Source organism: Acinonyx jubatus, chromosome D4, assembly GCF_027475565.1.
Source record: "Acinonyx jubatus isolate Ajub_Pintada_27869175 chromosome D4, VMU_Ajub_asm_v1.0, whole genome shotgun sequence".
NCBI classification, from domain to species: Eukaryota; Metazoa; Chordata; class Mammalia; order Carnivora; family Felidae; genus Acinonyx; species Acinonyx jubatus.
Window position 1 is genome coordinate 35,092,797 of NC_069391.1, and position 14,621 is coordinate 35,107,417.

Genomic DNA, 14,621 nt, shown 5'->3' on the forward strand with positions numbered 1-14,621 from the left:
ATTTACATGATGTTCTTAAAAACAAACCATGGTAATTAAAAACAAATCAGTGGTTGCCAGAAGTTATGAATCAGGGGAAGGTACTATACAGAGATAGCATGAGACAGTTTTTTGGGGTGGTGAAACTGTTCTATATCCTGACTGTGGTGGTGTTTACATGAATCTATACATATTCATAGAACTGAACACCAAAAGAAAAAAGTCAATTTTATTATTGAAATAAGAATAATGGGGTGGGCACCTGGGTGGCTCAGTCGGTTAAGCGTCGGACTTTGGCTCAGGTCATGATCTCATGGTTTGTGGGCTCAAGCCCCGTGTCGGGCTTTGTGCTGACAGCCCCATCCCCTACTTGTGCTCTCTCTCTGTCTCTCAAAAATAAATACATGTAAAAAAAAAATTTAAAAAAGAACAAGAAGAAGAAGAATGGGGTGCCTAGCTGGCTCAGACAGTAGAGCATGTGACTCTTGATCTCAGGGTTGTAAGTTTGAGCCCCAAGGTGGGTGTAATTACTTAAGAATGAACATAGGCTAGATTGGTTACTGGAGATACTATTCCTAAAATGATTGTAAGTGGCAATAGAGTACTGCACATTAAACATCAAGATAAAAAACTATAAAATGAATATATATTCATTATAAAAATATAAAATAGGGGTGCCTGGGTGGCTCAGTCAGTTGAGCGTCTGACTCTTGATTTCAGCTCAGGTCATGATTCCAGGGTTGTGGGATTGAGTTCTCTGTCAGGCTCCACACTGAGCAGGGAGTCTGCCTGGGATTCTCTCTCTCTCAAATTAAAATATAAATAAATAAATAAACTTTCTATAATTCTTTTTTTTTTTAATGTTTATTTTTCAGAGAGAGAGAGAGAGAGAGAGAGAAGGAGGGGGAGGGGGAGGGGGAGGGGAGAGAGAGAGGGAGACACAGAATCTGAAGCAGGCTCCAGGCTCTGAACTGTCAGCACAGAACCTCACATGGGGTTCGAACTCACGAACTGCAAGATGATGACCTGAGCCAAAGCTTAACCGACTGAGCCACCCAGGTGCCTCTTCTATAATTCTTAACTATAGTAAACATTTTAGAAGACTTCATTCTAGATTTTTTCTATGTAAATCTATATATATTTATAAATATGTGTATTTGTATGGAAACAGGATTATATTTCATCTACTGTTTTATAATTTATGCATTTCACTTACTGTACTAGTAACTTCTTTATATTTCAATATTCATTATTATACCATTTTTTAAATAGTTGAAGAGTATTCCATTATATGAAATGTATTGTAAGTTACTTAAATCAGCTGGAATGTTAAATATTTGGGTTGCTTCTAATTTTCATTATAAACAATTCTGAGATGAATGTTCTTATAGATATATCTTTTCTTTTTAAATATTTCTTTTTTAAAAACGTTTACTTATTTTTATTTTGAGAGAGTCAGAGAGAGTGTGAGTGGAGGAAGGGCAGAGAGAGAGGGGGAGAGAATCCCAAATTGTGCTGATAGCACAGAGACGGATGGGGCTTGATCTCATGAACCATGAGGTCAAGACCTGAGCTGAAATCAAGAGTCGGACGCTCAATCCACTGAGCCATCCAGGCTCCTTGTAGATATATCTTTGCAAACATCCATCAGTGAACTCCAGAAGCATTATCTTCTCTAACACTGATTACTTTTTTTTAAGTTTATTTATTTATTTTGAGAGAGAGAAAGCACAAGCAGGGGAGGAGCAGAAAAAGAGGGAGAGAAAATCAGCACTGTCGGTGCGGAGCCCAGTGCAAACTCGAACTCATGAACTGTGAGATCATGACCTGAACTGAAACCAAGAGTCAGACAGACACTTAAACAACTGAGCCATCCAGGAACCCCTGATTATTAAGACATTTTTTTCTTCCTATTAATTTATAAGAGCTTTTTACATATTAGAAATAATTATCCTATCATGTATTTTATAAAAATCTTTCCTAAGTTGTGGTCTGTCATTTAATATTATTAATGGTTTCTTTGGATGGACATTTTTTTTAAGTTAAAGCTATTCCCCCTTTTCCTTTTTGGTTCCTGACATTGGAATGTTTATTTTCTAATAAGAGCATTTAATCCATTTATTTATTGTGATCATTGATATTTCTGGTCCTATTTTTATCCTTATACTTATAAGCTTTCAAAGTACATTTTTAAAGAATTGTTTCTAAAATTTGTAAGAAGTTTAAAAACAGATCAACAGGAGGTATTCATACATTCACTTTATGCCTTCCTGGTTTCATTCTTCATTGCTGCTAATTTTATTCTCTGATTTTTCCAATAAATTCACAAATGAACAACAGCTTGGCAATGTCATCTATTTTTCTCAGAATGCTCTACCCTCTAGGGATTTCTCTATTGCCTTCTGCAATAGAGTACTTCTGCAATTTAGTACTGCACAGGAGAAGTTTGATGCAAGCTTGATGTTGTGTGTGTGTGTGTGTGTGTGTGTGTGTGTGTGTGTGTGTGTGTGTAATATGTGTGGATTTAAAATTTTTTTTAATTTTTCTGTCTGGATGTTTGTTTGATTTTTGTTTGACATTCAGACATTTCACTAGCATATGTCTAGATAGATGTGGGACTTTTTCCCCCCTCTTGTAGTGGGTACATGCTCTCTTAATCAGAATTTCTTTTGTTCATTTTCCTTTGGACCACTTTTCCTCTATCTTCTGTATTCACACTGTGAAAAATGAATTGGGTTTTTCTCAATTTTCCTCCTATTTCTTTTTTTCCTATTTCTCATAACAAGTTTATTACATTTGGTGCCATCTCATTCCTTTTTAGATCTACCAGTTCTTCACGTATGCCTTAATTTTTTCTATCAGCTCATTCCAAAAAAAAGAAAAAATTATTATTATTATTATTTTTTTTTAAAGAGAGACTTCTGTCAATCTGGTAGCATTGGGAACTGAGGTGGTATCTACCAAGGATTGTACAGGTCTCTGACAAACTCACTCATGGAAAAGTTTAGTTTTCTCAGAGGTCTGGTCTGTGAGGAACAGGTAAGTGAAAACACTGTAGTTTATTTCATTATTAATTCCTGTGTAAAAGATCACTGGCTATGGAAAAAATAATAAAAGTTTAGAATAATACTTCATGAGGTAATTAATTTAAAAGCTGAGTATTATCTTCTTATATACCTGAAATTCTCCCATTAGTGTTCTTAGGGTGTATGCTTTTCCTTTAGTATCTACGACCACAGAGAGACTTATTATTTTTTAAAATTTATTTATTTATTTTTTGAGAGAGAGACAAAGAGCGTGAGCAAGCATGAGTTGGGGGGTGGGGAGCAGGGAGGGGGGAGAGAGAGGATCCCAAGCAGGGTCCACACTGTCAGTAGGGCTCTATCCCGCCAACTCAATCATGAGATCATGACCTGAGCCAAAATCAAGAGTAAGACGCTTAGCCCACTGAGCCACCCAGGGGTGCCCAGGGAGAATTATTTTAACATTATATAGCTAAAAGCTCAATTAGCTCATAACATTACAGAATTTACTTGAGTTCTTGAAATTCTTAAATAGCCTATTACTTTTTTTTGATCAAGGCAATAATCATTAGAAGGCTGTACAACATGCCAAGATCACACTTGTTATTAAACTGAAATTTTGCAGAAATAATAGTCTCTTTTCTGTTTTTAAATAAATGCAATAATACAATAAAAAAAAAAATAAAGGCAAAACTAATCATGTCTCCTATCCCTCTTCCAATCCATTACCAGTCAGCTGAGGAAATCTAGTGTTATCAGCCTAGTAGCTTGGTATGCATTCTTCTACCCCATTTATTTTTGTTCATGAAGGAAGATCAGAACTCAATCAGGGGCATCTGGGTGGCTCAGCTGGTTGACAGTCTGACTCTTGATTCTGGCTCAGGTTATGATCTCACAGTTTGTGGGATTGAGCCTCAGGTTGGGCTCTATGCTGACAGCATGGAGCCTGCTTCGGATTCTCTCTCTCTGCCCCTCCCCCGCCCATATGCATGCATATACATGCTCTAAATAAACTTTTAAAAAATAAAAGAACTCAATCAGAAAACTATACGAGATTTATAATGTTCAGATGAATTGACCTTTAGTCTGTAATGCTTAGTAAATAAAATGTTTAGCCTTCCAGGTGTCAATGAGAATCTGATTTTCCTTAATTTCACTACCTAAAATTGACAGAAAAGATAACTATGTCCCAGAATTTGACCTTATTATTGGATCTAATAGTGAGATTCAAGTCCAAGTCTATATGGACTTTTATACTTGGACTGAAAATTTAAAAATAAATAAATAAGTATAATGAGTTTGAAATTTAATAAAATTCCCAGTGGTGTACTGCTCTATCAAAGACTCCAGTTTTCCCAATGTGACTGCACTGAAAAGTTCATTTCCACATCCCACAAAATTCTCAATGAAAAACTAAAGTTTATTTAACCCTTTAGTTTTTAAAGCTGTTAATTTTGGTAGATAGACTTTAAGGGGACAATCCTTTCCCTCTTTTGGTGGAAGTTAGTGGTACAGAGAAAGAGAAAGGTCTCTATCCTCTACAAACTTATTCTTTTAACTTCTATAAAGAAAATGTAAACCTGCTCTCAATCTGCTATGTCTACTGAAAGTAACTAATGCTAGGTAATGAAGTATGTGCTATAGGGACAGTCAGAGAGACTGGGGGAATTTTTCAGGTTAGTCACAGATGATGAGAAAGTATACTCTTTAGTAGAATTTCAAATTAAGGACTGGGTTTCTCCTTCAAACTGTAACTGTGCTAAATTACATACCTTCAGTTAAAACTTTTTACCCTCTGAGGTTATTTCCATAAGCATGGATATATATGTGTATATACACATATATATCCATGAAAAGTTTCAGATATTCATTTATCAGGTGATTTGGGAACAGTTCCAATGAATTATTAATTACTAATTCCAGGATTTACTCCCTGAACAATGAACACATAGGAATTTTCAGTTACATTATCATGAGTTTTGCATACACCAAACAAGAGGGTAAGACACCTCTAAGCACAGAATCTACTTAACTTCCTTGGGGGTATTCTGGTCTCTCAGGTAAATAAGCATTTTATAAGCCTATTCAACAATTATTTTTTATTAAGCAAATCAATCAATCCTAGTCATGACCCCTTGCGCTAACATTATGTTGAAACAACATCAAAATGCTGTAAAAAGTGAGAGAAATAAAGTATTCTAACCTAAGTCAGATTTTTTCTTTACTCTAAAAAGTAGTTGTAATGTTTAGGTGTCAGCAGAACTACATATTTATGTGAACATACATATCGATCTATTACAATGATATATTTTTTTGTCTTGACTTCAATTAAGTTTGGTAGGAAAATTAGTTTGTCTATGATTATTTGAATTGTAGAAGGTAACCAGAATTTTAGTCTTATTTTTTCTCTTCTCGATTTGTGTGAAAAAGATGACACAGTATATTCTATCACAAAATGACAGAGGAGATTTTTCCATACGAAAACTGACGGCTGACAGACTGAAAACACAGGACAGCATCAATACCTATAATACTCATTTAAAATGGAGATATTAAAGAAAATCTCTAAAGAAAATATTAAGGAAAGTAGAACTGGTCATTTAAGAAAGTGGGAGGGAAAATAAGAAAAAGGATTTCCTTTCCCTTAGATATTTCATTTTATTTTATGCATACTATAGGTTATCACAGCTTTTGGAAAACCTGTTGAAACTTGACTTTAAGTATTATGAGTCAAGGTGAGAATTGCCAAGCCTATGTATCAATATGCAGGATTTGACAACTTTTGGAAGCATGACTGGAGGGTAGGTAGGTAAGTGGGGTCTGTTGCCCCGAATTCACTAATTTGCTTATTCAATAACCCTACTGAGCTCCTATGCAGGTGAGGCTCTTCACTTGAAGCTGGAGATATACCATTGAACATGTCTGAAAACAGACATGGAGCTTACATTCTAATTAGGGGAGACAGAAAAATACATTAAGAATGTATAATACAGGTGTTATGGAGAAGAACAAAGCAGGGAAGAAGGGCAGGGAATGTTGGAAGTAAAACTATCTCAATTAAGGTGGTCAGGGAAGGCCTCTCTAAAAAGGGGACATTTGAGTAAAGGCCATGAAGGAGGTAAGTCATTGTGGATACCTGGATATGCAGCAGACAGAACAAAAGGTAGAGGCAAGAATAAGTTTGGTCTTTTAAGGAACAGCAAGGAGACCAGGTGGAGTAAGCAATGGCTTACTATAGGAGATGTGGTCAAGAAGCTAGATCACATATGGTCTTGTTGGTGATTCTAAGGACTTTAGTTTTTACTCTGGGAGAGATACAAAGCTTATTTGAGGAGTTTGAATACAGGATTGATGTAATCTGGGTTATGTTTAAAAAAAGATTACTCTCGGGTGGTTGGCTAGCTCAGTCAGTAGAGCATGTGACTCTTGATCTCAGGGTTGTAAATTCAAGCCCCATGTTAGGTGTAGAGCTTACTGAAAAATAAAATCTTTTAAAATAGATAGATAGATAGATAGATAGATAGATAGATAGATAGATAGATAGGATTACTCTAACCACCTACTGGAAACTGAATATAAAGGGGCAAGGAAGCAGGGAACCAGTTTAGGAGGCTATCAGAGTAATCCTGGCAGTAGATGCTTGCAGCTTAAGCTAGGGGGACAGTGGCAGAAATGATGAAAAGTGTTCAGATTCTGGATTATGCTGTGAATCATTCTTTCCAGGGCTAAAACAATGTATTAAATTCTGACACAATAGGAAAGTGGCTTTCCATGAGTGGAAGAGATACAGAATCAGAAAGGAGAAATATTCTAGGAATGGCTAGAGATTGCCTTCCTCAATCTGCCTTGCTTTTGAAGGTTAAGAACAGGTAGGTAAGCAAACAAGTGCTCAGAAAATATTGACCCTTGTGTATGTTTCAAGTCCATGTTATTTCAGAAAAACTCACGTAGCCTGGTTCAAGAGTTCCTATGGCATTACTTTATAGCCAGTATTTCCAGAGACAGGTGACATGTTATTATAGGCACAGTTTCTTGGCTCCCTCCTGTGATCTATGTCATTTTCTATACTTCCCAGTTATCTATGACTTGCAAGTCACCAAGCTTAGTCTTCTGATATTCTCTCATTTAATTTTCACCACCCTGGTATACCTCCCATCACATCACTTTTACATTGTTCTTTCACATGTCTGCCTTTCTTATTATACTCTTAGCTACTTGAAGGCAGGGACCATGTCTTCTTCATCTTTATTTCTTTAGTACTTGGAATACTGCCTGGCATGTAGTAGGCAACCAGCAAATTTTTGATAAACAAATATAACAAGTTTATTTGGGTGATTAAACAGTGGAGATGTTTTTGAACAAAGGTAGAACTAATCGCTATTACACATAACAAAATATTTGAATTAAGGAAGACTTTAATTCAAATCTTGGCTCAGTTACTGAGCTCAATAATTGTGTTTCAGTCAGTCTTGTTTCTGGCCACTAGTATCTCAATAAGACTAGCGAAAGGATAAGAGGCATAGGAATGGCATTCTGTGTTCCTTGGAGTTGACTAAAGATCAAATAAATCCCCTTTTCTTAAATAACTACCTGGAGAAAAACAATATTCAATAATTCTTCACTCTTTATACAAGTATGAAGCCATAACTAGAAGATGGTTGTACTAGGTACTTTACATTTTCTACTAGAAATCCCCAAGATTAAGCTAACCTTTAAAAAAATCACCAAAATTAAACTAAAAGACACTAGTTTTCCATTTTATGTTATGTATTTATTGAAGAAACATTTATTAACCACGACTGTCTGTGAAAGCCTACAGTTTATACTGAGTTCTCATTTTTAAAAGAAATTTTTGACCTGCTAAAAATCAGAATATAGCAGATATTTAAGAGAGCATTTTTTATAGCATCAAATGTTTAATGAAAGGAATCAAGTGTAAGTTATTTTCTTCTACTCATTTAAAAATCTGACCTGGAAGGGGCATCTAGGTGACTCAGTCAGTTGAGCGTCCGACTTTGGCTCAGGTCATGACCTGTGGTCTGTGAGTTTGAACCTCGTGTCAGGCTCTGTGTTGACAGCTCAGAGCCTGGAGCCTGCTTTGGAGTCTGTCTCCCTATCTCTATGTCCCTCCCCTGCTCATGCTCTGTCTGTCTGTCTCTCTCAAAAATAAATAAACATTAAAAGAAAATAAAAATTAAAAAACAGTATATATCTTATACGGTAGTTGTGAGGATTACATAAATGACACAATCACAAATATCTATAGAGTACCTATTATGTGCTGAGGATACAGCAGTGAAAAAAGTACTCCCCTTTTCCTAGTTAGTAATGCACTTAGCGCAGTGCTTAAAACTCAGTAAGTAATTAACTATAGCTATTATTACCTTGGAAATGTCAGATATACCTTACACAATGGGACTGTGTATGCAAGATGTGTTCACATACTTTAAAATTTTCTGTATATTTAAAAACTGTTGACAAGAGAAGAGAATCTGTGGCAGAGTCAGAATTGAGATTCTTTCCACACTGCAGATTCTCTTCCTTTGGAAGGTATCAATGATGCAGGTTAACTTTAGCAGGCCTTGAGCCATCTTTCTATCCCTTACATTATAAAACTCTGTAATTTGAACCAAATCGCTTTTATGCAGTAGTTAACAAATGAGGCATTTCCAAGCAGAGTTCAGGAAAATTCTTTCATTACAGCAAGAATATGAATACCACTCACCAGTTTTCACTACAAATTCTCTTTGCACATATAACTGGCACTGTGGCATTACAGAGATCAGTAGTGTGGCTATAGGAAAGTATAAAGCAAAAATGGAAGTTTCTTAATCTCCTTAATTGATAAGGTACGGCATCTATAATTACCCAGGGCTTCAGAAATCCTCTGTGAATGAGCAGCAAGTTCAGCAGGTAGAAAGATGAAAATGACAAAGAAGGGTGGAGGACAGTATTGTCAGAGGGTATGGGCCTTTAATAAGCCACAAGTATTCATATACAGAGGGAGGAGTAAGGACTTTGAAGCAACCATAATGAGTGAGAAAGAGTTCAATCCTAAACAATGTAATTCATGTATGTGGGTCAAGAAAAAATTAGCAGAGGGGCATCTGGGTAGTTCAGTCGGTTAAGCATCTGACTCTTGATTTTGGCTCAGGTCATGGTCTCATGACCGTGAGATTGAGCCCAGCATCAGGCTCTGTTGGCAGTGTGGAGCCTGCTTGGGATTCTCTCTCTTTCTTTCTCTCTGCTTCTCCCCTGCACACATGCACGCTCTCTCTCTCTCAAAATCAATCAATCAATCAATCAATCAATAAACTTTAAAAAAAGAAAGAAGGAATGAGTAGTAAGCATTTGAGAGGGTTGCAAGGGAAGCAATACTTTCTGTGGAGGGCCAGGTTTTAAGATAAATTTAAAGCATGTATGGGGGACTGGCTGAATTGTTCCAGCAACCTGAGGCCACAATGACTCTGCTTCCAAGTGAATTCTCATGAAGAGCTTCTCAGATGATGGAAGGACTATAAGCTTCTGCAGATGGAGTCAGTGAAGTCCAGGTTTGATTGGGCTCTGGGGGAATCCTACGCAAGGTGGGAAGGCTGGAAAAAGATCAACTAGTGTCCAGAACATTCACCACATAATTATAAAAACACCCAACAAGTTAGATCTTGGCAGATTTAGGGGAAAGGGTGGTGCCTTCTCTGAAGTCGACCACAGCCTAACCCAATCTTAAAACCTTACATTCACTGGGGTTATTAATCCTCAAGGCCATTTTAGATAAAGAATTTAACATACATTAGAGGCCAAAATTAAGAAGTTAAGCAGAATGGACTACAGACTTAATTCACAGCTGATTATATAACCTTTTACAAATCATCCTTAACTGTTCTGTGCTAGTTTCTTATTTAAAAAAAAAAAAAAAAAAACACTGCTCATGATAATGTCTGTCTGAGACCCTTCTGTTATCACAGGCAAATAAGACCATATTTGTAAGAGCTTATTAGAAGAAAGGAGTAAAGAAATATGCTATTAAATGTAACTGCCAAACTAGAAAATCTGGCTAAAAAAATTATAATTGACAACATAATGTAGAGAACAGAAGTATAAAACCAAGCCAACTTAGGATTTTAATTTTAAAACTTAGTAAATATTAAAAAGTAAGTTTAAGCTACTTTTAAAAAAATATTTCATTTTATTTTTTTAAGTAATCTCTACAACCAGCGTGGGGCTCGAACTCACAACCCTGAGATCAAGAGCCACATGCTCCACCAACTGAACCAACCAGGGGCCTCACTTTAGCTACTTTAGAATGAAATAACAGCATCTTCTTCTTCTTTTTTAATATTTTTTAAAGTTTGTATTTATTTATTTTGAGAGAAAGACAGAATGAGCAGGGGAGGGGCAGAGAGAGAGGGAGACAGAGAATCCCAAGCAGGCTCCACACTGTCAGCACGAAGCCCGATGTGGGGCTTGAACTCACAAACTGTGAGATCATGACCTGAGCTGAAACCAAGAGTTGGACGCTTAACCAAGTGAGCCACCCAGGTGCCCCTAGAATGAAATAACTTCTATTTCTACACCTTGTCTTGAGAATCACATTCAACATCACTAGTGGCCTAAGAAATACAAATAAAAACAATATGATATCATTTTCTCCTTATCTGATTGGCCAAAATTTTAAAAGATCAATTATAATGTTAAGAGCATTCTTAAATACACCTGACAGGTGGTGATACATTGGTACCACCTTTTATTTACTTATTTTTTTAAAGACTTTATTTGTTTAAAAAAAATTTTTTTTTAACATTTATTTATTTATTGAGAGACAGAGAGAGACAGAGCATGAGCAGGGGAGGGGCAGAGAGAGAGGGAGACACAGAATCCGAAGCAGGCTCCAGGCTCCGAGCTGTCAGCACAGAGCCCAATGCGGGGCTTGAACTCACAGACTGTGAGTTCATGACCTGAGCCAAAATTGGACGCTTAACTTACTGAGTCACCCAGGCACCCCAGAAGATTTTATTTTTAAGTAATCTCTACACTGAACACGGGGCTTGAACTTATAACCCTAAGATCAAGAGTCTCATGCTCTACTACTGACTGAGCCAGCCGGCTGCCCCCATTGGTACTATCTTTTGGAAGAACAATTTGACAATATTTATCCATATGTAAATATACATATCCTTTAATTACACAATCCCACTCAGAATCTGACTTAATAAAATAATCTTATACACACAACACACACACACACACACACACACACACACACACACACACAGATGTTTACTGCAGCACTGTTTGCTTAAAAAAATGGGTTGTAACTATAAATTTAGATGTATTGGTAGATAAACAGCTGGGTAAATTGGTATATCCATACAGTGGAATAAAAATTAACCATAAGAAAGGTAGATCTTTATGAGCTAATACAGTGATACATTCATAAGGAATTAAGCAGAAAAAAAAAATGAAGCTGTAAGACAAGGTATGGGATAGTGACCCTGTTTTTGTTTAAAAAGACATTTTAAAAATTACAATAGATAACTGATATATTTACATGAGAAACATATATACCAAACATTCATCTTCTAGTGTGTTTTAATCTGAAATTCATATTAACAAAAAGCCGTATTACTTTTTTTTTAGGAAAAGGTTATAGGATATTTCAATATAAATAAAATTAGAAAAATGTTTGTGGCTTTGTATCATGTCTTTGGGAAATACAAATTAAAAGATCCTTACTTTAAAAAAATATATTAACTTCCACAGCCCCTCTGGTCTTTGAAATTGTGACTAAAATCCCAAATGATGTAAAATGATGTCCAAGATAACAATGTGCTTAAATTTAACGTGCTACAAGTAACTGAATGTCTTTTAAATTACCCCCCCCCTTTTTTTTTTTAATCTAAAGAAAGAACTAAGATAAGCAGATCTAAAGTACTGGGGATTTTGTCCTTCTTCTTGTTTAAGACTATTCTATCAGCAAGAACCATCAATAAGCAGCATCAAGCCAGGCTTCAGATAGATAGACCTTTGTATACAACTGCTAAGTGGGTATATATTTTCATGTAACTATGCATGAACAGACACGTAAATTTACATGTTATTTATTACATACCTCTTTCATTTCGACCTTTACTTGGCAAGCACATTAAGCAAAGGGGGCAAGCATGGGTTTACAATATTTGTTGATGCTGCCTCCCAACGAACCATTCAGTAAGATCTCTGTTAGAACACTGCTTTAGGCGCGCCTGGATAGCTCAGTTGGTTAGGCATCCGACTCCGGCTCGGGTCATGGTCTCGCATTTTGTCAATTCGAGCCCCACATTGGGCTCTGTGCTGACAGCTCAGAGCCTGGAGCTTGCTTCAGATTCTGTGTCTCCCTCTCTCTCTGCCCCTCCCCCACTCCCTCCCTCCCTCTCTCTCTCTCTCTCAAAAATAAAGATTAAAAAAAATTTTTTTAAAGAAAAAAAAAGAACACTGCTTTAGATGATCAACAGCCAAAGGGACATGGCTATCATTACACACATATTAGAACAGAATTAGAATAGAATATTCTTTTAGGTAGGCTGACTGATAGTTACAAATTGGCACACTGCCCCCAAAGTCTGACAAATTAGTTCTATGCAGGATACTCACATCAGCATAGTGGCCTATCATATCACATCGGTCACATCGTTTTCTCCAGGAAGGTCTTTCAAGACATCTGTGAGTGGAAGGCATAGGCAAAGAACAGCCTAAGCAAAAGCGGGCTGGGCAGGCATACTGGAGGTGTCCTCTCTCCGAGCAGAGGCAGCAGGGGCGGACTTTCTATGTGGCAAACAGAAAGTCTCTTTAGCAAAATAGTTCAGTCTCAAATAGAAGATTAACTTTTCCTTTTCTGTATAATTCCATAAAACTTTATTTCCAATTTGAGACCCCAGTGAAGGTTAGATCTTGAGCATAACTGTAAAATCAAACAAAATGTCTGAAATCAGAGCTTTAACACAAGCCATGTGTATTCTGTGGTTGCCAAAAAGGCTTACTGTGCCTGTAGTATCAACTGGCATCGACTTCTTATGCTTTATCTTGTGGGAACACTGACAAAGTGGATTGTGTTTGAGAGGGAAAGCAGGTTGATGAGGATTTGGAAGCTAAGTCATAGGAGCAACAAATACTGAAAGAGGCTGCTTTGCCTGGAGAACCAAAGACAAAGAGGAAATATATGAGCTGTCTCAAATATCTGAAAGACAATCATATCAATTGGAAGAAGGAATAATGGAAGGAATGTTTCTTAAGAGCTTACTGTGTGTCAGAGAACATCCAAGAACTTTAGTTCTATGTTGTTCCAAAGGTTGATGTATCTAACATAATTTACACCAATAAACATTTATAAATGCTTAAAATGGTAACTTTCTAACAATAAAAATTAGCCCACAATGAAACAAGCTGTAGAAGGTTTAGAAATGAAAGGGGTCTCAGGAATCCTCATTTTATAGACAAGAAAACAGAGGCACAGAGGGTGAAATGATTTGCCTAAGCTTGTGCAACTACTAATGGAAAGAAAGCTAAAGTTGATTCCAGGTTTTTCTGACTCAAACTTCATTGTTCTTTCTGTGCTACTATTTTGGCTATCACCTACATGAAAATGTAACATGAAATTCACACATATATTGTACAAGATTTGAATTATAAGGTTATAGGGCCCACCCTTAAGACTATAAAGTAACAATGTGGAGAGAAACCTATTTCACATACTTGTGGAAAGGGGCAGTTTTTTGATAAATGGCCACATTTGTCACAATTTCTACAGGTAACATTTTTGTTGGCTGAATAGTATCGGTGGGTCCATCTTCCAGATGATCTATTGTTAACTATCTGGGCCTAGGAGGAAAAAAAAATTAAAAATTAATTAAGTAATTAATTTTAATTAATTAATTTAAAAAATATTTTACTTTGTTCCAAAGAATTAACAGCCATAGTCTGTTTAATCTAGAAACCAGCAACAGAGAACTTTTGTGTTCTTAAAAGAAATAAAAACTTAAAAGGGGTTGCCATGAAGACAACTCTACTTGTCTGTCCCTCATCTCACTCTTTTACACTTCTCCATATGGTTCCATTTCTTTTGTATGTTTCTCTATTTACAGTTTAGGTCTAGTAGGGGCACTGACATGCATCATTTAGACATTCTGGTGGCATTCAGAGTCAAAGATATCGCTGATTTCTATATAGGAACATACACCATATTTTTCGGACTGATAAGCTTTCTTAAAATTTTATTTGGGGCAATTTTTTAAAAATGATTTTGTCCTTTATAAAGTTATAAAACCGTTATCACTACTGAATATATTCTTTCTTTTGAACAGCCCAGGGTTACTGCCTATAAACTGGATTATAATTTCTAAGAGACAATGGATAATCTCCTTCCAATAGAGTACTTTCAAGACCTATTCTGCCTACACTAATCCAATTCCAGCTCGCCCATATTCTAGCCAAAATCTAGTGTCTTGCAAGAGAATATTAGCAAAACACACCACATGGAATATCTAAAGGGGAATATGTAAAAATGCCAACCATGCTTTTTTATCTTGTTTGGTAGAATTCTAATCTTTGAAAAAGCTTTTCATCTTGTACTTGTTATTCTGCTGG

General features: G+C 36.3%; 1 protein-coding gene across 6 annotated transcripts in view; it reads right to left on the reverse strand.

The window, feature by feature from the left end:
* ZCCHC7 (zinc finger CCHC-type containing 7) overlaps nt 1–14,621 on the reverse strand; it is a 247,898-nt gene that overhangs the window by 37,394 nt on the left and 195,883 nt on the right. For all 6 annotated transcript variants that reach the window (XM_015079483.3, XM_027039456.2, XM_053204927.1 and 3 more), the window contains 2 exons: nt 13,731–13,856; nt 12,633–12,803 (listed from right to left, as the gene is read on the reverse strand). In XM_015079483.3, the coding sequence (XP_014934969.1) occupies nt 12,633–12,803; nt 13,731–13,856 (297 nt within the window). The remainder of the gene's footprint in view (nt 1–12,632; nt 12,804–13,730; nt 13,857–14,621) is intronic.